Raw genomic sequence first — 25145 nt, 5'->3', positions numbered from 1 at the left:
TGACCTTCATTTATATAAATCAGGAGTTTAAAGCATAGTTTAAAGTAATGTAGTTGTTGATTTTCACCAGAATAGACACTTGAGATGTATTAATACTTACAAAGTAGTTATGTCCATAAATGTCCCAAATACAACATTTATTTGTGCACACAGTGACACAGATGCACATTAAGTATCTGCAAATGTTCTACAAATTAAACTCAGACAACCCCCATAGGATACCCACCTGGATATAACCCTGAAACTTCGTTTTCAGGGCTGACCTGGGGGTGTCAGACAAGCCATTCACAACCCATCAGTCAATTGCAACTGTGCATGTAGACTGTAACAGAGTTTTGTTTAAATCGCATCAAAAATGGCAGCGTTTAGATCTGTCTTAATCCATTGCAGATATGGCAGCATGGAAACCAGCTGGATTTAACTTTTCGCCTACGTTTTTGCTTGCAGGTTCAGGCAGCACAATCTTAAATTGTACAAACTATTGCGATTGAATTATTTTATGGAAAAAAATAATAATCTTAAAATGTATAATTTACTGATTTTTCTTTTTTCATTACAAAGTGAATTGCTTATTTAATTTACCTCAATTTAACAATGCTGTGAAAGCTTAAAAGGTGCTACTAAAGACAACTTTTGCTTCAATATAAGACCCAGCAAGATGTACAGAGAAAAGTTACAAATCTTTTAAAGAAAGCACAATTTGTTTTTTGTACTGTAAATCCTTATTATAAATATCATATGATTTCAGAAAAGTCCAGATATCAGGTTTTCCTTCCCATTTATATATTTTTTTATACCCTGTTTGTTTCATTTTTGTTTTTTTTAATGTACAGTACATGCATTTTCTTTACTAACATTCTCACAAATTAGATTACTAGAAAGTGGCCCTACTTCAGGTAGGCTCTGAATGTTATAAAATGTATCGGGTTACATCAATGGCTTGGCAGCTGCATTGTTTGTATAGTCAAGTGTTTCCTGATGATGGAGACATGAAAATGCAAGGATTCTAATCTGCTTAATAAAAGCTCTCAACCAGAACTAGAGCAATTCAGATATCTCTGTTTGAAATCGGCAGGGCATATTTATTAGGGAACAAAAACTCCAATTAGTATTTTCCACACCCTTTCACAATTTTCTCTTCCCCTTTGGGCACTAAACCTCTTTCTTCCCGGACTTTTGTATTCGGAAAGGGGGTCGGCAGCAGGTTTGAAAGGGTGGCACTAGGTTCAGTGGAATGTCACCCTCCAATGGGACAAAGTGTCCTCTTGACAAGTCAAGTAGTTCTTAATTGGAATTTAGCTGCAGAAACAGAGAAAGATCAACAGGGGAGTTATGTCACCTGAATTTACTGAGATCCGGGCTTGCCGAATAACCACCTGTGGCGCGATTGGTGTTGCAGGGGAGTGTTTGTGGAGGGCTTTGGCAATCTGCAGGAGCTTTCTGGAAGCATCAACCCAGTACAGAAAACGATCAATCAAAAACACAATTGAGGATGCTGTTGCCGAGTCCCCGACTAAGATGGAGGCTTGCAAGTAAACCTGCGTGTGGAAACAAAACAAAACAAACAAAAAAAAGAAACAAACAAATTAGTCAAATGTCGGCTTTAGTTATAAATGCGTTGGTACATCCTATTAAGTTTCTATTTTCTTGTACGTTTTTAAGAAGCAAAAACTGCATTTAGGCAATGGTTTTCCCTATTATTAAATCGTTTTTTTTTTTAATAACTTGTTAGGGCCCAATATTTTAAAAGTTCACATAAACTGCATTTATTATATTTACAGTGAACGTGACAACATCTTAGTTCTACGTAATGTACTTAGAGACAGGCATTTCTTTATACCTCTTAATGTTGCTTACTTATGCTCAAAAATTGTAGAAACAAAGATTCATCACAGTTTATATTTCTTTTATCGTGTGGTACAATTAGACTTTGCTCATTGATTTACTGCCCTGTCCCGACAGGTTTGTCTTGGTTTGGAAGCATTTTAATGTATTAAAAAAAAATAAAAACATATAATGATATTTATTTTTAATATGCAGACTATAGTGGCAGAGTTATTGTGTGGCATAGTTTGTAATATGTTTTGTATTGTTTGGTGCCAAATGTTATTTTTTAGTTTTTTCCCCTTTTTGTCAGCTATTACTATAATCTCCTCCTTAGAAAAGTTGCCCTCTCCTATGCCTTTGAACTCTTTGAGCCATTTACTGCATTTACTCTGATGTTCCAGAATTGTTTTGAAAGGATTCTGAAACATTCTCTTCCGGAAGGGTGCGTTTACATTTGTATGAAGCAGAAGGCATACTTCTCTCAGGAGAAGAGAATGAGCATGCACACTTTGTAAGGTGAATATGTCTGACACTATGGTGTAATGATGACATCATCGAGCGCCATCATTGGAAAATACTCCCTTCTTCAGGGCTTGCGGTGGATGTTGATGAAGAGGATGAGAACAACTTTTGGAAAGGTAAGCAACATTTTTTAAACTTATTTTACTTTTACTATGTTAATGTAATGTATAACGTAGTGAATATTTAATCACAGCATTTAATGCTACCGCTTAGTTAATCATGGGACGGCAGCACGGTGATGACGTAGTTTTCTTGTGTGCAGTGCCTGGCGGGAATTTTCTTGAACCGTTCCGGAATCTGTCTTCAGAGCAGTTACACTAGCAAATACTCCTGCTGTGCTGGAATGGAACTCCAACTTTTGAGAGGATAAGAGAACGCATTTGGAACGCATTCGGTAGCGTTTACACTAGCTAAATGTTACGGAATATGTACTCTTGGCGGCTTCTTCTGGAACATTGTACAACTGTAAACGCACCTGTTGTCTCATCATGTACACAAATACATCTGCATCAGTTGGGTATAGTCTGAGTTCCAATTCATTTCCTGTTTAGATTAATTTAAATGTATTCATTTCTGCAGCCTTGTGATATTAGCAATTTATCTGCAACTCTTTTTAATTTCACAGACTTGCAAATATATGCAATGCAAGAAGAGTTGCATAAAAGTTGCATGCATTTGTTAAATCTTTGAATATCTGACCCTATATTTTTAGGGTGGTTTGCAAACTTCCCTCTAACTGAACTTCCCTCCAATCGATCAATTCAACTTTGTGAAGCTGCCCGGTAACTTCCCAAAATGTACAGAGAAGGGACGTTTCGCAGTTAAATTAAGGCTGGTACCTACTCCCCAGTTTGTCTATCAAACAAACTGGCCAAACTTCATGTTAAGAACACCAAATAAAAGTAGGGAAAGGTGATAGCAGGAAGTTGGAAAATGAACAAGCAAGACTTCTACTAAGTAGCGATGGCCATTTCTATATATTTTAATAATCGAATACACGTAATTTAATAAACGATTACACTATTATACTTTACATTAACGTGCCACTGGCAAAAAATAATGCTTGCATGATACCATAATTGAAGTAATACATACAAATGCATACATACAGTATTGGAAATTGCTATGCATTTCCGCCAACTCGATGCTCTACGATACCAGATGGATGTGTGCTTGGCAAACACAATAGTTTAGGTTGTTTGAATTATATTTTACATATACATTAAAATAAAATGAAAGGAAAAAAAAACCTCCAGAACACTGAATGCCAGCTTTAGAGCAGAATCACAAAATAAACACACTGTTTTTTTTTTTATTTTATAAGTAGGCTAACGTTCATGGATGGGGCGTGAGCGGTGCTTTGAAATTGAGCCTTGATTGGCAGGTAGTCAGTAACTTACAGCCAATGCAGTCATTAGAAAACACAATGCAGCAGTCAGGACAGCACGAAAAAAATTAAGCATGTGCTGTCATTTTAGCCATTTATATGAAAAAATGAGGAGCTACATTAAATTGCGTGGATGCTCTTGGGCAATATTAGAAAAGCAGATTTCCGCCATTCCGCTGACATTTATCATCCCTGAATAAGGGGTAGGTGTTCCTTACAGCAGGTGATAAAGGATTGATTTGCGTACGTCTTGCCAAACATTGTTTTTAGGTGTATAAAGGCTGCAGGAAACAAAGGGTTAAAGGTGGAGCGGCCCCTGGCATAGAATTGCAATGGTAAATCAGTAATAGAGCTAAAGGGTATGTGCCTGTGGGGAGTACTCTGTAGAAGAAGAGAGAGGCTTAAGAAGGGCTATTGAAAGGACTATGGGAAGGAGAAAATGGGTAGGTTCTGACTCAGTAGTTTAGAAAGGACAGGCACTTGGCCGGATAACACATCCAAGAGAAGGCTGTTTAAGTCTATTTACATGTTTAAGTGCCTTTTGTGTTTCTGGTGCTTTTGTTTTTTAATTATATGCTTTTTGTGGTGCAGCGGCTATTTTATATAAAATCCCAATAGGCTTCACAAAACAGTTTCATTACAAATTGTAGTTATTCCACCAGGTCATTGTTTACCAAGAAAGTCCCTGCATAACATTTAAATAGAATTTCTGAGGTAAAAGTTAAGTAATAAAAATTTTTTTTTTTAACAGTTTTACCTCAAAACAAATGAGTACAGTATGCTGTAGATTGCAGGGATAGTATTGTTCCTTTACTTTGCAGTTCACTGAGAATTGAATAGTTACACCTGCCAACACGTTCAACAGCCTAATTCCCTCAGGTCAAAGGGGAGCTAACATGCAAAGTGCTGTGTTCGGAAACTAGTTTGGTTTTGTGCTATACAGCTTTTATTAGCACAGAGAAAAACTATTGGATTACTTTGGCATGGACTGAGAAAGCACAGTAAGAACTCTTTTTGGAATGCTGTTTTGTAATTTGCCAAATACTACATTAGAGTGCTTTGTTTTGCAAAAAAAAAAAAATTGTATATGTGCAGTGCCGTACTTTGGTGTTTAGACACACTGATATACCGTGACATTGTTAATTTATAATGCCCTGATGTTGATAAAGCAACTACAATGTAGTATACGGACTCCCTGTGAGATAGGCATTTTTCTGTTTTCGATGGACATCTAGAACCAGTTACTTCGGATACCTGCTTGTTGTTGCAAGTGGGAGCGCCACCATTTCAACTGAATGACTGTTCATGGTATACAGTCTTTATTCACCGATAGGGGCGAGTTGTTTATGCATGGACATCCGCTCCTTCTCCACCCTCGTTCCGCAGTGGTGGAATGACCTTCCTACAGATGTCAGGACTGCCCAGTCCCTGACCACATTCCGGCACCTCCTTAAGACTCACCTCTTCAGACAGCACCTGTAGAACTCCTCTGTTTTTCCTCTGGGACACTTATCACCCTTCCTTAAATGCGCTTTACTTGCTCTTATCTGCTCCCTATTTTACTGCATTTAATCCTGTACTTCAGAGTACTGTAATCTGCCAAGTGTTTAATCTGTAGTATTTTGTATTTAATCATATCCTGATGTAACTATCACTGACACTGTTATCTGCTGTATTATTGAATTGTATTTTGTCTACACTTGTACTTGCTTGAACCAAAGTCATTGTATTTATCTTGCTCTTAATTGTATTATTACTTGTACTGTGATACTTGAAATGTATTTGCTTACGATTGTAAATCACCCTGGATAAGGGCATCTGCTAAGAAATAAATAATAATAATAATAATAAAAAAACTGTATATCTCAAACAATCATTCAGTATTCTGTTTATCCCACACATTTAAAGTAAATAGAAACAACGTGTATTTTTTTTAATATTAAATCAATGAATTCATGGATTATTTTACCAGCTAGAATTACCAATTATTTGTTCTCATTTTTATCTCAATTTGGAAAGCCAAATTTTTGTTTTTTTATTTCAATCTGGCTCACAACTGCCACCCCTGCGCTGACTCTGGAGAGACGAAGACGGACACACGCGTCCTCGTGTGCCATCAGCCAGCCGCTTCTTTTCACTCTGCAGGCCTGCCATGCAGCCACCTCAGAGCTAAAGCGTTGGAGGACCACGCAGCTCTGGTAAGCTTACAGGCAGGCCTGCAGATGCCCGGCCAGTCTACAGGGGTTGCTGGTGCGCGGTGAGCCGAGGACACCCTGGCCGACCATGGACGGGAGCCCCTCAGGGGGCGGTGCACAATTGACCGAGTGCCGCCCAGGTGGGGAGGACTTAGATCGGCCAGGAATAGCCTGGACTCAAACCGGCGACCTCCAGGCTATAGGGCGCATCCTGCACTCCACGAGGAGTGCCTTTGCCAGATGCACCACTCAGGAGCCCCCCTACCAGCTGATCTTTAATTTCACTGTCAACAGACTATGCTTCGATGCAGATTAATTTTGAACCCTGTTTATGGCCTCTTTGCAACTGTCTTTTTAGATAGAACCTTAAGCAGTCTGTTAATTTGCAGCCTCTCTGTTCTTTCCTACCGTTATCGGTGTTAATTAAGGGGCTACAGGCTGTTCAGATAAATCAGATCGGTAGCTGATATTACATTTTAAAATATAGTATAGGTGGCAGTATTGTCTGAACAACTGAAGCACAACTCCATCCTGAATTTCAGAAGTACACCACTGAACTGGAATGTAAGCAAAGACACATTCGAAAACTAGTCCCGGCAAGCAAGTTATCCCCCTTATGTTATTCCACTGTCATCCCACTGAAGTGGAATAACTAAAATGTATCCCACGCTAGTACTATAAATTCTTACAATCATGAGAACCTCCATATAATATTTGAAAAATAATAAGTTTACTGAACTGTGTTTATTTTTCTTTCTACACAGCTGAAGAAGGACTTTTCTCTGAAACATCCTTGAATAAATAATGTTTTAATCATTTAAACCTTTTGTGTAAATCCAAAATAAAACATTATATATGATGAATTTATATATACGTATCTAGGGGGGAAATTAAATCTCTTTTTTTTTTTTTGTTGCTATGGGTAGATGGATTTCCATGCCATTATTTGGATCTGTAAACAAATAAATACAACCAAAGATAAGCACTTAAATCTTGAACAATGTACCACATATCCAGTAAACATATAAACTGGCTCCAAAGAGGAATATAATTTATTCTCTCTTGAAGCCTCTATCAAGCCAAGCACAAAGGCCTAAAAGAGGGCGATTCGTCAGACAAAAGGGCCTTTGAGCAGTTAGGAAAAGAAGACCTCAAGAAGGGTGGAAGGAATCCAAGTGGCCCTATTATCCCACTTGTGCTAATTAGACATTTTTCTGTCAGCCGTCGAGCACTGCTGGGAGGCCAAACTTGCTCAATTCATTTCTAGAGTGTTTACAGAAGTGTGCATCTGTTTGTGTCTCCTCAGGAGGAAAATAAGCACTTCAATAGCATTGTGAAAAATCTAAATGAAGCATCCTATTTTCTAAGCGCTTAGAACCTTGCAGCTGCAAAACTTTACACTACACATTCCTCAGGAAAGAAAGAAAGCAACAAAAAAATAGTTCAGAGGGAGAAGTGCGACTGCAGAGAATCCTGAATCAAAGGTTTTTATTTTCCTGCCGATGTACATAGTGCACTGCTTTTCAGTAAAACTCACTGCGTACTTTCAATCCAATTTTAATTTGGCGGTTTTTTTTAGTTTTTTTTTTTTTAAGCTAGAAACAAGGTTGGCTTTTTAAATATTAACAGGAAGGTTTTTTTTTCTTTTTTTTCTTGTGCAGAACTGTCCTCACTTTTTGCTATTTGTGTGCCAAATAAGAAGAAAGGTTATGGCCGATAGTGGATAATATTTGGCCTCTAAATGAACTGAAATACTTCACAAGGTAGACAAGTGCAATTAAAGTAGGAAGCTTACCTACAACCTAGTTTTTTTTTTTTTTTTTAACAATATACATATAAATAACAATATATGCTTCTAGTGCTATTACGGTAGATTAGCGCAATCGGCACCCTAATTTCATATCCGATTATCGTATAGACATTTACCAACGATAATCGATGCATTTTTCAAAATAAACAAATGTTATTTTTTTTGTTTTGTTTTTTAACAGATCTAATAACTAAAAACACCATTGTGCATAATAGTTAAACAAAAAGGTACGACTTGTATTCAAATTAGAACACTTCCGATTAAAAAATAAATAAATACAAAGGATTTATGGTTAACAACCATATCCACCGCGTAATGTAGGCTTGAAGTGTGTATCCTAGCAACGCGCTAATCTACCGTACTAGCACTAGAAGCAGCGCACTCACACTCAAGGTTTTAATGCAAACCGACAACTGGAGACTTAAAACTGGATACTAATTCGATGCATCAATTCATCAAAATGTAATCGAAGCTCGGTAAAATGTAAGGACAGATGATCAATAATCGATGCATCGATTCATTGTTGCACCCGAAATATACATACATATATACAGTAACCTCCAAAATTATTGGCACCCTTGATAAAGATGAGCAAAAAAGACTGTATAAAATAAATAATACCAGTACTGAGCTATATTGTAATTTTCCAACATGTGGAATATATTTGACTTTATTAATGATTCAATGGAATCAACCAAAATTACACATTTCTCAAATTATAAATTTATTTCCCAAAAAAATGAAGTGTCACAATTATTGGCACCCTTGTTTTCAGTACTTTGTGCACCCTCCCCTTGCAAGGATAACGGCACTGAGTCTATTTCTATAATGTTTAATGATTGGAGAACACATTGGGAGGGATCTTAGACCATTCCTCCATACAGAATCTTTCCAGATCCTTGATATCCTTTGGTCTGCGCTTATGGACTGCCCTCTTCAATTGAAACCACAGGTTTTCAATGGGGTTCAGGTCCAGAGACTGAGATGGCCATTGCAAAATGTTGATTTTGTGGTCAATTAACCATTTCTTTGTGGATTTTGATGTGTGCTTGGGGTCATTGTCTTGCTGGAAGATCCACTTGCGGCCAAGTTTCAGCCTCCTGGCAGAGGCAACCAGGTTTTTGGCTAAAATGTCCTGGTACTGGGTAGAGTTCATGATGCCGTTGACCTTAACAAGGGCCCCAGGACCAGTGGAAGCAAAACAGCCCCATAACATCAAAGATCCACCACTATATTTTACAGTAGGTATGAGGTTCTTTTCTGCACACGCATCCTTCTTTTGACGCCAAACCCACCGCTGGTGAGTGTGGCCAAATAGCTCTATTTTCGTCTCATCTGACCATAGCACCTGGTTCCAATCGAACTGCCAATGCCGTTTAGCAAACTCCAGATGCTTACGTTTGTTGGTTGCTCTCAATAGAGGCTTTTTTCTGGCAACCCTTCGAAATAGCCTATTGGTATGGAGGTAGCGTCTAATTGTAGATTTGGAGACTTGGTGACCCCAAGATGCAACCAAGTTCTGTAATTCTCCAACTGTGGCCCTTGGATTTCCCTTTGCCTCACGAACCATCTGCTTCACTGTGCGTGGGGGCAAGATACACTTGCGTCCTCTACCAGGCAAGTTTACCACTGTTCCAGTGGTTTTGAACTTCTTAATTATTGCCCTAATAGTGGTAAGTGTTATATTTAGTTTTTTAGCTATTGTTTTGTACCCATTGCCTGATTTATGAAGGTCAACAACCATTTGTCTCTCTTCATTTGTGAGTTCTTTGCCTTTCCCCATGGTGATGGATGACAAATGGATTTCAGAGTGTGCTCAGAGCATATATATATAAATAAAGAGTATGTGCAAATCTGACAGTATCTATTACGAAAACTAAATATACCTCCGTGTTCTTGAGAGATTGTGATTGTGGGTGGGGGTAAGCTCGGACCGTCACCCCGTTACACACCATAACATTAAGTCAAAATAGTCAATAATATGTTGTTGTTTTTTTTAATATATACCATAAAATTGCTACTGTGCTGCAATGAAGAAAAAAAAAGTAACATCTGCTACAAATCAAGGATTACTGTATATCCCGGTAGCTCTTCCATTCTGAGTGCAGGTTAGCATCCCATTTAAAAAAGCAAAAAAAAAAAAAAGCAATTTGCCACATTTTAGCAAGAGTGTATAACTGCAGGCTCAAAGACCTTGCTCCTGGTGGCCTATGCTATGAGTCATGACACACACGGTTTACATTTAGGTTCATTTTGTATTACTAAATTATATTTTTGGTTGTTTTAAATTATATTTTCGGTTGTGCATGAATAAAAATACAATTTATATGCGATTGTTTGTCCTTACACCTGTCTCTTAATCGTTATTAAGGTATGATTATTAACTTGATAGAAGGAAGTTAAGTTCTGTTGTTTATTGGTAGCTTATAGGGCTAAAATGATGTTACTCCTCTCTGAAATTTTACCTCTGCCTTACTAAATAAACTCTGGAAAATAAAAAGGCAACCACTTAAAGTTTCTATGTGCATTTAAAACATGCCCATGAAGTAATTTCTCCATAAATTCTCTGCTTCATCAAAAGTGAAGCATTGGTGCACATCTAATGTCAGCCTTCAAAGCCTGTTCCTTATTCTGAATAATACAATAGGTCAGGAATATAAATTACCAACAGAGGTTAAATAATAGTTCAAAGCCGATCTGAAGGTCTGCAGCAGTGTTGACAAAGTAATTTTGCCAGCATGATGAAACATTTCAGAAGACGGTAACCTATAGACTCAGAGTATCAGTGAATGGTCTAAACTAGCATGAGGCAGGATTTTGGGTTCCTATAGAGTGTGACCCCATGATATGCTTTGTTTCATAGGGGCAGCTGCAGTTATCAACAGATGTTTCAGCAATAAATAATTGGTATCATCTCGGAAAAGGGCTGTCTACCTGGGGAGAAGGCATAATACCAAAAACACGTCTCTGCTATTACAGCCACATTAATCTCCCATCTACACAGGTTTCTGGGGGAGTTTACTGCAGGTGTTTCTTCTGGGAGAAAGCCGACCAACTCTGTAAAGTTATAAAGCTTTGTGTCGCTTTGTTAGGAAGGTCGGCCTCGATCATAAATTCCTGTCTGGGCCTACAAATACTCTGCTTCCTTTCACATGGAAGAAAAAGGTAAAGTCATTCCTTTTTTTTTCATTTTTTTTTTTTTTTTTTTTTTTTAGATCTACCATTTTTTTTTTTTTTTTGGCTTGTTTCTATTTTCACCCATTGTAAATTGAAAATATGAAATCTGTTTTTTACAATAACCAGAATGGGGATGTTTACTTTCAAAGTAGATTTCTGTTTTTTCAGTCCTTTGTTATAGAATATCTTCATGCATTATGTATAATCTTTTATGCACAATGAGTACAGATATGCTACTGTGAAATGACAAAAGTATATGCTGTCTAAGTGAGCACATTAAATCAGGATAAATCATTTTAACAATTTCTTTACTATAAAAATATTTTCATGTTCCTCATACACTATACTTATGTTTATGTTTAAGTAGTGTTAGCATGTTTTCAAACCTTTATTTAAAACAAAGGTAAAACACTGATACAAGTACATTTTAACACTGCACAAGGCAATATTTAATTCACAGATCTAAAGCTGCAGAGAAAAATCTGTGTGTCATTTAAATAAAATACAAAAGTCAGTAAATCAGAGTTTTGTTATTATTCAGTAGTTAAATACAATTAAATAAATTAAGTTAAATAAATAAATAAGACAGAGGAGTCTGTCCAAAACACTAAAAAGCAAACATCTTTGGCTCAATTTAACCTATTTTTTCTCAAGTCACTAAACAGTGGACTTGACAAATTATCTTACTACATTCATCACTCACAATTAATAAAGTGGTGAATTTCCTTTTAATCCACGCTTTACTTGTGGCTGTTATACTGGCCTCAACACCCAGACTACATATGTAATGGATATTTTCAGCAACAGTAATGGTTTTTTTAGCATGAGTAATATGGCACTGTTTATTGTTAGCATACTATATTATTGTGGACATGAAAAACATAATCAACATCCACTGTAATACAGGAACCATGTTCAGGAAAAATTGAACTACAATAAGACCATTTATTTTGTGTGATAAAACAAATTTGTGATAATCTGAAGCTAATTAGAAAACAAAAGGGAGAAGAATGAATAAAAGAAATGAAGAAGAAATGTAAAAAAAAATGAAAGAAAGAAATACCTTGGGGCTATTTAGGCAGAAACATTATATTTAATAGTCTAATATACTTAAGAGATGACTACAATAACAAAGTGGATACAATCTAAAATGAAGTCGAGATGTTATACTAGCAAGTAAACTCAATGTATCCTCTAGTTATAGTTTTATGGTCCTGGTTTTAATTAAGTGTCAAGTAAGTGCTATTGTTGTTATGAGTTCATTCGACTCGAGATATACAGTGCCTATAGAAAGTCTACACCCCCTTTCAAAATTTTCACCTTTTGTTGCCTTATAGCCTGGAATTAAAATGCATTAAAATAGTTTTTTTTAAAATGTATCTACACATCCTACCCCACAACTTCCAAGTGTAAAAAATATAAAAAAAATAAAAACGGAAATAGCTTGGTTGGATAAGTGTCCACCCCCCTTGTAATAGCAATCCTAAATTAGCTCAGGTGTAACCAATCGCCTCCAAATTCACCCACCAAGTTAAGTGGCCTCCACCTGTGTTAAACTGTAGTGATTCACATGATTTCAGGATAAATTCAGCAGTTCCTGTAGGTTCCTTCTGCTGGGTAGTGCATTTCAAAGCAAAGACTCAACCATGAGCACCAAGGTGCTTTAAAGAACTCCAGGACAAAGTTCTTGAAAGGCACAGATCAGGGGATGGGTATAAAAAAAATATCAAAGGCCTTGAACTAAGAACCCAATAATGAGTGATCCGTGAATAGTTTTGAGAAACTGCTAATGCTTCAGGAATGGGTTCTAACGAAATTAAACTTGAGGTGTTTTAAGATTATCAGATCGTTTGGGGGGTTTTACGTAACAAGTGCATTTGCTCATACCAGTAGCTCGTGTAGCCTTCCACTGATTATATCTTTCAGGTTTGTTTTGTCTTCTGGGCATACATCTTGTTTGTACTGCCACCTCTCCGGTACAAAGGGCCACTTCATTTCCTTTGCCTCTTCAAGCAGGGTCCTCAAATCAGCCGACAGTGAAGCTGCAAAGGGCAAAGTTCATATTAGCTCTGAGCAGAATAAAGCCACCTTGCAGGCTGCTGTTAGGATTTGGCACCTAACCTGTGAAACCTGTGTCCTTCTCTTGGATCACTCCAAGCTGTTCGCTCCTGCCAAAAGAGTAATAATAATAGTTCTTCTGTCATTTGAGGCTGTGCGGGTCTATGCCCTGCAGGTAAGCTGGAGCGATCAGCCATTAAAAAGAATTCTAAAAGGAAGTGAAACTTCTCAAATGACTATCTGTGCATGAACAACTGAAGCATGAATGGAATGAAGGAAATGGTTGCAGAAAAAAAGGGTTTGAAGTATAACAGCATGTCAAAGAACACAAAATAATGTGATTTACACAATAGATTGCTGCATGATAGGTAGTGTGTTCATGGGCTCCATTCTCTTGGGACTTAATGTGTGAAATTGTCTGATGGTAAGGTTCAAGCATGGGAAAGGACTTACATAAATCAAATAGATGTTTTTATTTCTAATTGGTTACGTAAAAAAGATAAACATTCAAACACATATGATAACATGGATAATCAGAAAGTCATATTTTAGATGCACAGATCATAAGGCATGTGTCAATAATTTCCCTTTAAAGTGATATTGTATTTGATTTGTTATCTTGCACTAAGCAAATATGATGGTAAAATATTTTTTGATACAGATGTACTAAAAAGAACTATGATTAGAGAAACATCATTAATTTCTTCTCATGTTAAGTCCAAATGTTCTGCATGTCCTTTACTTATACTAATACTCTTCTTATAACATGGTAGACTGTAAATATATAGTCTTTTTGACACAGCTGTAATGATTTTAAAACCTTCATAAACTAAAGCACAAGCAAAGAGCATGCACAGCACACCTGAACAATGCAATCTATGCCCTCCAGTGGAACACAAAAGCATGGCAACCACACATTTGTCTCTTTCTTTCTACTCAAGTTCACTGGGTCACTTAAGTGGGCCTGGGGGGATGCAGCCGGAGAAATGTTTATCTCCCTTTTCAATGTGATCAGCCATTTCCTGAAGAGTATTACCTGAAGATCCGTGCCTAATTTAGTGATTGCTGGGGCTGCTGATTCGCCTTATCTGGAACGAAATTGATTATCAGCGGAGGGGGGGCGCATGTCACTTCAGAGGCAGAGGCAGAAGAAAGTGCTGCTTGATTTAGTGGGTTCAAGAGCCCGCTGTCAAGGGCCTTAACAGGATTGTCAGGGCATTAATGATTTTCTGTTATCGAGATGCTTCACCTTCTTAGGCTGAAACAAAGAGTGCTTAATAACTGTAAACGAGACCTCCGTGCCACCACCAAAACGTTTCAAATTTTCTTTAAGTCTGTCCTACTCTCTGCGTTCCCATCCCTCTTTCTAGTGAGCAGCTTTGCATGATTACTTTGTTTTTATTGGCTTTTACAGCCGCAGGCATCCATCTCCAGTCCAGAAGAAATGATGGGACCAATGCTCCTATTTATCAAAGCCTTTTACATCATTTGTAAGAGAGGAAAACAAAACTGGCAAGAAGATAAAAAATAGTGAATTGAGGTTCATTTAAGGACGCTGAAGCCCACCTATGTTGCTTCTTACTTGTTTTTCTCACATTACTGGTTTCTCAGATGTGTATAAATGCTAACAAGAAGTATTGGACAGTACTATGACTGAAGTATATATATATATATATATATATATATATATATATATATATATATATAATAAAGTAGCGTTTACCTGCCCCCTGAATGGGACCTTGCCAGCCTTGGACTAATCATGTCAAGTGGATCAGTCACAAACGCCTAATCCAAACACTTAAGCAGGAGTAATATGTCACATGGCTGATCACTCTCCATCATTCACAATAAGCAATATGGATTTAAAACAACAAAAACAGTGTCCATGTGTACTCGTAATACAATTGCTACAATTCTCAGAAAAAAAAAATATATTTGAAGATTATTATCAAATTATCAGTCTGTTTAAAAGGTGTTGAAGAAAATATACAAATCTGTTGGTAATCGTTCCTCTTAATATGTGCTAAGAGACAATGAAGACAGATGATTTAGAAAGTCCAACATTTATTCTGATTTAATCAAATCTGCAAGTTATTATGTACCAGTGTGGAAGAGTTTCTAAAAAGGTTACATGACAAACTACTAAAGGTTTATGGTAGCTCAACCAAATTAAGGGGACGTGTTTTTACATATGCCCCACACAGTGATGATAACCATTGACCTGTATTTTTCTTACACAAGTAACATTAGTATGATTTTAAAGCATGTTTCAACGGCTTTACAACTAAAAACAATTAACCAAGGTTTTCAATTACTCAGTCTAGAATACTGTAAAAACAAGGGACGTTCTTATAGAGTAAAATAATAATCTGTCCTGATTCATGTGTTTAATAATCCCTCATGGAAAGAAAATGGGCCAAAGGACAACAGAAGGTTATTCAGGACCTGTTGCATGCTACATGCCCAGTGTTCCCCTTTAAAAAAACACTGTTTGCTGGCCCTTGGGTTTATTGGAGCTTGTAATTAGAACTGACAGCAATTCACTTTAACAAAGTCTGCTTCCTCCCCCCCACCTCCACTAAACCAAACAGGTCCCTATTCATGCTCTATAAATCCAAGGCTCCCTCCTCTACTCCTTGTCCACAAAAAGAAGAAAAATAGGGCACGCAAGAAGACAGATGATGCAGGAGGGGGGTTCAGAGAAGCAGAGCAAGAGTGTGTGTGTACAGGTGCTGCTGTGTTACGGTGTGGCAGGAGAAAGCTAGTGCCACAGGAGGCATTACATTGACTCTTCTGTTGTAGTTGTGCCTCTCACCTTGACATCTTTCGTGCTCTCTGTTCTCTTCCTCCGTTGGCTCTGTAGGTCCGGCAGCCGCAGCCTGTCTGCACTTCTCCAGCATGGCCACCACCACCTGATTATTCATGTCTGACGCCTCCTCCTCCTTATATGCTGGAACTTTCCTCTTGACGCCGTCAAGCCAATCACCAGCTCACCGACGATGGTGATCAATTACCTAGGGGAAGATGTGCGCTTGGGGCCCTGGCGGAGAGGATGATCCTTCAAGGAAGCTGTGCTACCTGGTGAACAAAAGGACAGGAATGATTAACTAAGGACCTCATCCATTATCTGCAAGGCTCAAGTAGGGTGAGATAATGGTCCAGTTACATGAAAATACATGTCAGCCTCTCTGAGAACTTCATCTGGAGAGGGTTGGTACAGGAGAGGGGGGTGGGCGGTGGGTACACGCGGTTTCTAAACAACTGTAACTGGTTTTCTTTTTCAACAAAAAGTTTTGTTAAGATACATTGTACCTATTCATGTGTGCATAGTATGTTTTTTGTATGTATGACTAACAAAAAAAAACATGGATGTTGTTTATTCACAGGAGTGTGGGTCCCATTAAGAACAATATATATTTTGTATTTATCTTAATATAAAAAAAGAACCTTCCACAGATTGTGAAATATTGCTATCTATCATACATAAGAAATGACACTGTAATGACACAACACCCAGCTAAAGAAGGTGAGGTATCTCCTCTGGGATAGACGGGGGTTAATTTCTAAACAAAAATGTACCAGACCTTATCATTAAGGAAGGGTAGCATTTTTGTTTATAGACCTAATGTACAGACCCTGAGTTACAGTAGCTCCTATCTAATCTGCTTGTAGATCAGGGTTTAATGCCTTCTTGGCAGTGTTGGTAGCTGGTCTTGAGCCGGCACAAATTAACCCCTGATGAAAGTAATGAATAACAGCATAGACGCAGGTGTTTGCACGTTGTGTGTACAATATCACTTTGCAAATTGTATGATGCAATAACTACACTACAGTATTAATTAATTACATTAAATTTCACATTAGAAAAAGTTGATAGATGTGCTGTATGGATCGTAATGTTGGGGTAGGGATTATCATACCCAGATTGATAAATGGCTTGATGCCCTTTCTTAAGGAGGCAGTAATGCCGGCTGTATAGAGGTAGGGTAATATAAGTGTGATCTCAGGACAAACATGATCAGTACTTAAAAATAACTTGAAAACCGAAATGTCAAGTGGGGTGTGAAAATTCAAAGAATGCAGCTCTGTCCTATTCACTGATGTATTGTATATATTATTTAATTACAATTTTTAATTGCCATCAAAACATTATTATATAGGTGAAAAACAATCAAAAATCAAAGCATTCAACATCAAATGGTTCTTTGTCTTGATTAGTTAGCTAACAGGCATAACTGAATTAGTTGAAGTGCACTGCACTTTTCACCTTTTTTAATGAATTGATGAGCAGTAGAAAGGCTACCTGCAGGACATCTGCCCAAGGATACTCTTGAGCTGTACTGAGAACCAGCAGCAACATAACCACTCAGCCTGTTAGAGACACCCTCTGCTGGTGTCCATGAGCCACTTTCATGCCCCACCTCACACCTCACTGCCTGATTAGCACAGCTTAATCATAGCTCTATGATACCAATCATCCCCCAAGGTTTTGCATGATTTCATTTTGAGCTGGATCAAAAAAGGAGGTCTCTCTTAAAAAAAAACCCAGCAGCTTAGTATCTTAGCAACGTATTCCGGGGGGGGGGGGGGGGGGGGGGGAATAAATACATTCTTAATGATACCAAATGATCAGTGATTGTTCTTGCTTAAATGATCTACCAGGCAATGTAAATTTTAACCAAAAATAAGTACAAAAATAAATAAATAAAAAAATAAAAAGATTATTCTAAGGTGGATAAGACCATATACATTGCAAAAGAGCCATATTCACAAAGCATTTACCCTAGTGCTGGAGAAAAAAAAAAAAAAAGTGTTACAGAACAAAATTGACTTCAGTGGTTAGTTTTCTTTTGATAAGAAATGTACTTTTTGTAGTTTGCTGTTTTTTTTTTTGTAGTGTCAGGTTTTACAAACATATACTCGTGAAAAGAGATCAAAGTCTTTAACACACTATAATACTGTATTTGAGGGATCAAAAAAGTAAACATGCAATGCTCTGAATGTCTGCCGGCCTGAGTCTGTTTATCCAAAGCATCCTGTAAATTGGTGACACTCCAGTAACCATCACGATTGTTCAATTAGCAGCGGAGATAGCGTTAGGGCTCAGTAAATACTTATCTGACAATCTTAGCTGTCAAACTCATATCCCTAAGCTATTGTGAAACCTACAGCTACCATTTTAATGCCCCCCCTACCTCTTCAGCAGTGCGTGACACCTGGTGACTGAAAATTTGATTAAAACAAGTGTTTCTGTGGCGACCGGATGGGGAGAAGAGCCTCCTGGGATGGTGCAGAGTGCACTGCAGGTCAAGGTGAGGCATTACCGCCATCTGCCCCTAGCCTCAGTCATGTGTGAAATTGTGTATGCTGAAAGCAATATAACATTTAGACCATCATATGCATAGTATAGTCACAAAAACACAGGTTCAATAAGGGTTACCACGTGGCACTGATGCAATGAGATCGCAATTTTTATTTGTGCTTGCATCAACTTTCTACATAAAGTACTGTCGGTTATTAGTCTCACCTCCCAACGGGTCAGGAAGTTCAAGGTGAAATCTAGATCTCCCATCTGCTGTCTTTAAAAGTTTTAGATCATTGAAGTGTATAATATATGTGATTGATGAGAAAAGGCTTGGCCAGTTAACAGGTCAAAAAGTGGCAGCAAATTGTGTATATCCAAGCCTCAGTTTAATCTTAAATGTCAAGAGCTCCAATTGGTAAATATACTACCCCTAGAGGTCCACCAAGGTTGCATAGATAAGTCCCCAGAGAACTCATGTTTTTAAAACAACACATATATTTAATGAATGGAAACCTTTACTGCAGCAGTTAAATACAGACCTGGTGGTACTTACAGACTGAATACAATCAATTTTTACTGCAGTGCAGTTTTCTTGTCTGCGATTTGCTTTGCCCTCAGTTTTATAAGCTGGGGGCTCCTATTCAATTAGTTTTTTTTTTTAAAAGGGGTCCTACAAACCTTTGATCAAGGTATTTTTTTTGTTTATGTTAATATATTGAAATTTACATCTGTATACTTTAGTTGAGATAAGCATTACATGTAACATACTTTGCATTTGCACACATTGACAGTGACAGGAATGCAAAAATGAATCAAGCATAAATACAAAATATTATCTTCCCAAAGTATTCAGCAATTTGTGATAAATTACAAACTTTTTCATAGGAACATCCATTTATTGTAAATTGATACCCCTTTTACTTTTGTAAACTACAGCATTTGTAAAGTATAAACTAATGAAGCCTTAATATTTAAAAATATGCTATTTTATTGTTGTCAAAGTCTTCTATTCAAGACACCCTCCCGATTGTTTCAACGTGCCTCCCAGACTGAGGGAAATATCTGCTGTGCTATACTCTGGACTGCACTACACTGTGCACCAAGAAAGATGACAGATGCATCAGGCTGCTTTCTCTTCCTTGATGCAACTTTCACTTCACAAAGAAACCCAGCCAAAAGGTAATCAGAGGTCCCTGTGTGTAAACTGTCATAATGTGGTTAAACATTTGACGATAGATTAAAGTAAAAAGTCAATCTGCTGCTAGTTTTCATGTGAATAAACTAGGAGAAAGGGAGATCACGAATGAGGCATACATTTAAGAGCCACATAAATCTGATCACTATTGATTTCTCAGGCTAAAAGAAGCATTGGTATGCTAAACCTGTTGAAGCACTGTTTTGTTTTTATAAACCTTGCAGAATGTCTCAGCCAAATAAGATTACCCTGCTTCCCATATTATTTTAATTATCGTTTATTATTTAAATATTTAAAACAGTGCACATGTGCAAACACCTTACTGTACTATTCAGTACAGTATTCATTTTCCGAATGCAGAACCCACATTTACTTAAAGCACAACGACGCTAAAGTTGGCTTCTTATTTGCCAGCTTCTCATTCAGCCAGCTTCTTATTCGCATACCGCAAAAGTAACACAATTTGAATAAGTAACTGGGGTATTTCAGGTGATAAATCTCTTTGGGCCACTTATTTCAAAGTTTATTCTCACAGAGTGGGAACCTCTCTATGACCCCCATGTGTATGTGTCCCGGACCAAAATTGATTTTAATATGAAAACAGCGGGCAAACATGGCACACATAGTAAATTGGCCAATAACGCAAATTGAATAAGAAACTGGCTTAAGCTCTGCCTTCCTGCCCTTCTGTAACACCCACTCGGTCAGAGGGGCTACAAAACACAGGGTTATATATATATATATATATTTTTATATATAAATTTAGTCGTTGCCAATTATTTTTTATTATTTTCTCCCAATTTGGAATGGCCAATTATTTTATTATGCTCAGATCACCGCTACCACCCCTGCGCTGACTTGGGAGGGCGAAGACAAACACACGCTGTCCTCCTCAGCCGACCGCTTTTTTTCACACTGTGGACTCACCATGCAGCCACCCAAGAGTCGGAGGACAAGGCAGCTCTCGGGCAGCTTACAGGCAAGCCCACAGGCGCCCGGCCAGCCGACCTAACCCTCCCTCCCCACGGGCGACGCTCGGCCAATTGAGCGCCGCCCCCTGGGAGCTCCAGTCCTCGGTCGGCAAAGGAATAGCCTGGACTCGAACTCGCGACGTGCAGACTATAGGGCGCATCCAGCACTCTACGCAAGTGCTTTTACTGGATGCGCCACTAGGGAGCCCCCAACACAGGGTTATATTTTTAATATGTAGCGCGACTACGCCAGTTCAGTGTGATAAAGCACAGAATATTAGATACATGATGAGGTTCTTTTTATTTGGGTACAGAATTAAAATACGGGAAACAATGTCACCAAGAAAGAAAAAAAAAACACAGAGTCAAAAGATACATATAAAAGCAATGAGAATGTTTGAACGGTTAAAAGTAGCAACAACACATTGTTAAAATATACAAGTGGTCAATTAGACTTTCCATCATAATTAAGATTTATCACAACGCCACAGTGCAAACTGCAATATTGTACTTTTAAAAAGTGCTGAGTGCATTTAGGAAAGGCACTGTTCGTTACCCAGGCTTAAATACAGGATAAAACAAACCATTGTAAAAAAAACACAAACATTTGACACGTTGTCTGTGCAAGGAAGGGAACTTCAGAGCGAGGGAAAATATCTGTATAAAAAAAATCTCTTTACTTTCCATAACATAGGCTCCAATCAGCTACCGGCAAGCTAAAACTCTTAATTCACTCACACTCATTGTTTAAACCAGCATGCCGTACGCCAGCCGAATAAATCGTCAGAAAAGTCCAGTCTCCTTTCACTTCTCTCTGTTACTCTCCGTTCCAAACACTACATGTGTTCCCACGGACACAAACCCCCAGGATGGCCATCCAGTTTGCAAGAGATGTGCTATTTATATTCAGGTGCGTAAAACAATCAATTATCCAATTAGTCAATACTTAATAAAGCATAAAAGGTGAACGGGGTGGAGAAGCTACTAAAAAGTGATAAATCAATTACAGTGTTAAAACAATAATACACAAAATGTGCACTAATCGAATCTAAATGTACAACTATAAAAATAAAACATACACGTGACCAATAAATATGTGAAAGATGAAAGGGGCATTATTGACACTGTTACACATGCCCCAAAAATAACCAGTTTCTCAGTCATAAAAATATTGTAATGCTTGAAGTGACCTTTTTCTCAATGAGCCCGCCTTTTTAATGTCCTCTGCACGTTACTGCTGTGTTATAAAGTACTACTATGATGCAGGTTCTCATGCATAAAACTGAGGATTTGTCGGTCAGTCTCAGTAAGCTTTCACTGCTTTAAACAGCTCTCTCTAAAAGCTGCAATCACTATTAGAGCTGAGCTGTGATTACGAATTATTCTCTTGATCAAGACAGTATTTTCTAGGTTTGGGTTTGCGAAATCCCATAATTAAGTTATTTTCTGCAAGTCCGTGAAAACATACTGAGCCTTTTCTGTGTGTACCCGGTTCCTACCTGCTGCCCTTTGTTATTGAGGATCACCTCAATAATAAACAGTAGGTTGGATGACTGACTGATTGGAAACTGATTTGCAGCCACATTCCTCCCAATCAATCATCATCATACCATGACAGTAACTACTGTCATTCTGCAGATGAACCGATGCAGACAAAAAAGCCACAGTCCCTGGGTGCACCAAGGGACTCTAATACAGCAAATTAACCCCTGAAATACCCCAGTTAGTTATTCAGTCTGTGTTACATTTGCAGTACGCGAATAAGAAGCTGGAATGCGAATAAGATGGCCGAATAAGAAGCTGGAATAGTACAGTAAGGTGTTTGCACATGCGCACCGTTTTACATATTTAAATATTTCAATAATAAACGATAATAATAATAATAATAATAATAATAATAATAATAATAATAATAATAATAATAATAATAACAAAAACTTTGTGTACATTTATTTTATGTTTTTTTTCATTTGCCACGTCTGCAGTTCTCCCCTGTTGTTAAGGTACAGGCTGACTATGACACTTTCATGACACAAATAGCATGTATTTTCAAGTTACACCGTTGTTTCATTTTCCATTGTTTTAACTGGCATTAAAAAAAAGAAAGCTGTGTAATTTCGAACCACAGACTTTTTTTTTTTTTTAAGAAATCAAAAAACAAAGTTATCACCAAAATTCCAATTTTCTAATTGTGGATGAATAAACGGAAAAATGAAAACACGAGACCATATTTGATTTTTTTTTAATTTTCAGGAAACGTTAAGCGTTACACGGACCAAAATGCCTATGAAATTTGAATGGTTAATTATTGACTAGTTTTAGCCCTTGTTAAATATAATCAATTTGTTTTGGCTTGTATCATTGACTTCATTTGGTATTTTTCATATGCTTTGTATGGTTTCATAATTGTTTGAAACTGACCACAAAAACTGCTTTATATGGGAAAGGGGTGGTGCACTGATCTGACCCTTCCACCTTCACCTCAGGAGGCCCAAGTTTACAACTTGCCTGTATCACAGAAACCAAAAAAGGAAAAAAGAAAAGGCTGCATTTTAACTGCAGGGCAAGAACATACGGATGAACTTCAACATGTTGTTAGACTGCAGCACCACTGTACTGTAACTGCATTCAACTGATCACAATGTACATTATATTTTAACATCACATGAACTGCACTGCAATGCAATGGTAATTGCTGTGGATCTGCGTTAAGACATTTTTCCCCAGTGTTGTAACATATGTGCTGAAAATGCTGTAAATATATATAAAATTCAGCTTACAAAACCATTACTATACCTGTAAGTTGATATTTTTATGGAAAAATGGTTGTAAATTAACATATCCAAAATACAAATTAAATATGCAAATCCAGGCAGAAGAACATACATAACAGTGTTTTGGGTATAGAACTTGGCTTTTACTGTGGAATTGTTTAGGATTTGCATGTGTTCATTTAAAATGTTGTCACACTTTATATTAAATTAAATACTATTTGAAATATTAAAAAGCAAAAATGTATTCACTGTCAAATTCCCAAACATAATACCAATAAATCTGGGATATGAAACTGTGCACAATGGTGTGTTTTTAGAAGTGTTGCCTTAAATCAGAAAATAATGACAGTTCGGTTTTTGTGGTATTCTAAATTGGTTTAATAAACTCAAATAAACCAAATTGAATCAAAGGGTTCTACCAAGGCAGGCACTGCTGTTAATATGCACCGACATGAAAGCCTTTATTTTTTTTTGTCCTATACAACTACAGTGCGTAAACTGCAGGGGGGCTCATTGGCATAAATCTCGGCTGTGACCTCGGAGGTAAACTGGATTTACATTAGTTTCTGACAAGAATTAAATGAAGGCCTTGTGGATACAAGAGCAGCCTTCTAGACTGCAACAGATGGGCATGAATGTGTTCCCTAGGCAAACTATCAGTGACATCTGTGTCTTCCAAATTCTGGTGGTCTCAACCAATTAACAAGCAAAGAAAAGAGACCTCACACCCCCTCCAACCAAAGCAGGAGTGTCTGTATTAGTCCATCGAAAATGGGATTGGTTTAAACAAGGATTCTTTTTCTTAGAAAAAAAAGTGCTGCTGAGATGTGTGATTAGTTTTTCTTCTCTTTTTTTAAGCTTTTGGTTTCACTTGAAGCCCACGGTGTTAACCCTTTCATAACCTCCCAACTTTCTGGGGTCCTTTTTACAAAGAAATACACTTTTTTTTTTTTTTTGTAAAGGAAATTAAAATATTCAGATATGGGATCTCCATTTGAAGTTGGATACATTCAGTACCCCCTTAAATGAATACAAGAAGTGTTATATGTTTTATTTTCCCTGTCACACTGATTAACCAGGATTCTCCGTTTCAAATTACAACATAATTGGGGAAACCTTTGAATGTATATTAATACAAGTCTGCATTGTTCAAATCCTAAAACATATCAGATTGTTTGTTCAATCAAATTAGAAAGGGAACAACTAAATCTAAACAATTATTGATTCAAATACTTTTTTGCTTTTTTATGTAACTCCACGTGGAGACCTACTGCAACAATATAATTCTCTTCATCGAAACTGTGACTCTAGGTAACTCCTAGTTTATGAAGATTTCTTTCTGCACAAAATAGTTTGATGAAGACAAGAAATCAAGGGTATTTAGTGTGTCAATCTATAAACATACCCCAAAGGAGAAATCTTAATATATGCAGCTAACAATCAATTAGTGATTTGTTCTGCCCCAGAGACAAACAGACTCACTGATCCTTAATCCTCAAGAAGTGGCTTCGAATTTGGAAAGACAACAATAACATTCACATGGGTAGGTCTGGATTTTGTAGTTCAAGGATACTCTGTAAATTAGAGGCTTATCACACATAGTTTACCTGAGCCTTTTCTATTTGCAACATTTGATGTCAAACACTGTCAAAGTGGAAATAGAGAAAATTACCTTTATCTCCCAATTCCCTTCATCTGCTAATTATTGTTTTAAAGAAGCCATTACCTAATAGCCCCTTTGCTTGTAAATGGTAATTGGAGGGGTTCGTTAGGAAAAAGGCGAGGCCTAACGACCAACAAAAAACAGGCTCAGTCCTCCCACTAATCCGGTCATGCAGCCCCACAATTCAGCCGGCTAGCTGTGTACTTCAGCTAACACCCGCGACCCTTTGTCAATGTTAATGAGGACTGTAAAGGCTCC

General features: G+C 37.5%; 1 protein-coding gene across 3 annotated transcripts in view; it reads right to left on the bottom strand.

The window, feature by feature from the left end:
* alpk1 (alpha-kinase 1) overlaps positions 1–25145 on the bottom strand; it is a 50806-nt gene that overhangs the window by 19555 nt on the left and 6106 nt on the right. For all 3 annotated transcript variants that reach the window (XM_059030761.1, XM_059030776.1, XM_059030769.1), the window contains 3 exons: positions 15795–16057; positions 12806–12960; positions 1340–1538 (listed from right to left, as the gene is read on the bottom strand). In XM_059030761.1, the coding sequence (XP_058886744.1) occupies positions 1340–1538; positions 12806–12960; positions 15795–15903 (463 nt within the window). In that variant the 5' untranslated portion in view covers positions 15904–16057. The remainder of the gene's footprint in view (positions 1–1339; positions 1539–12805; positions 12961–15794; positions 16058–25145) is intronic.

This window comes from Acipenser ruthenus, chromosome 1 (assembly GCF_902713425.1).
Source record: "Acipenser ruthenus chromosome 1, fAciRut3.2 maternal haplotype, whole genome shotgun sequence".
Lineage (NCBI taxonomy): Eukaryota > Metazoa > Chordata > Actinopteri > Acipenseriformes > Acipenseridae > Acipenser > Acipenser ruthenus.
This window is presented reverse-complemented; position numbering and strand designations above follow the sequence as displayed.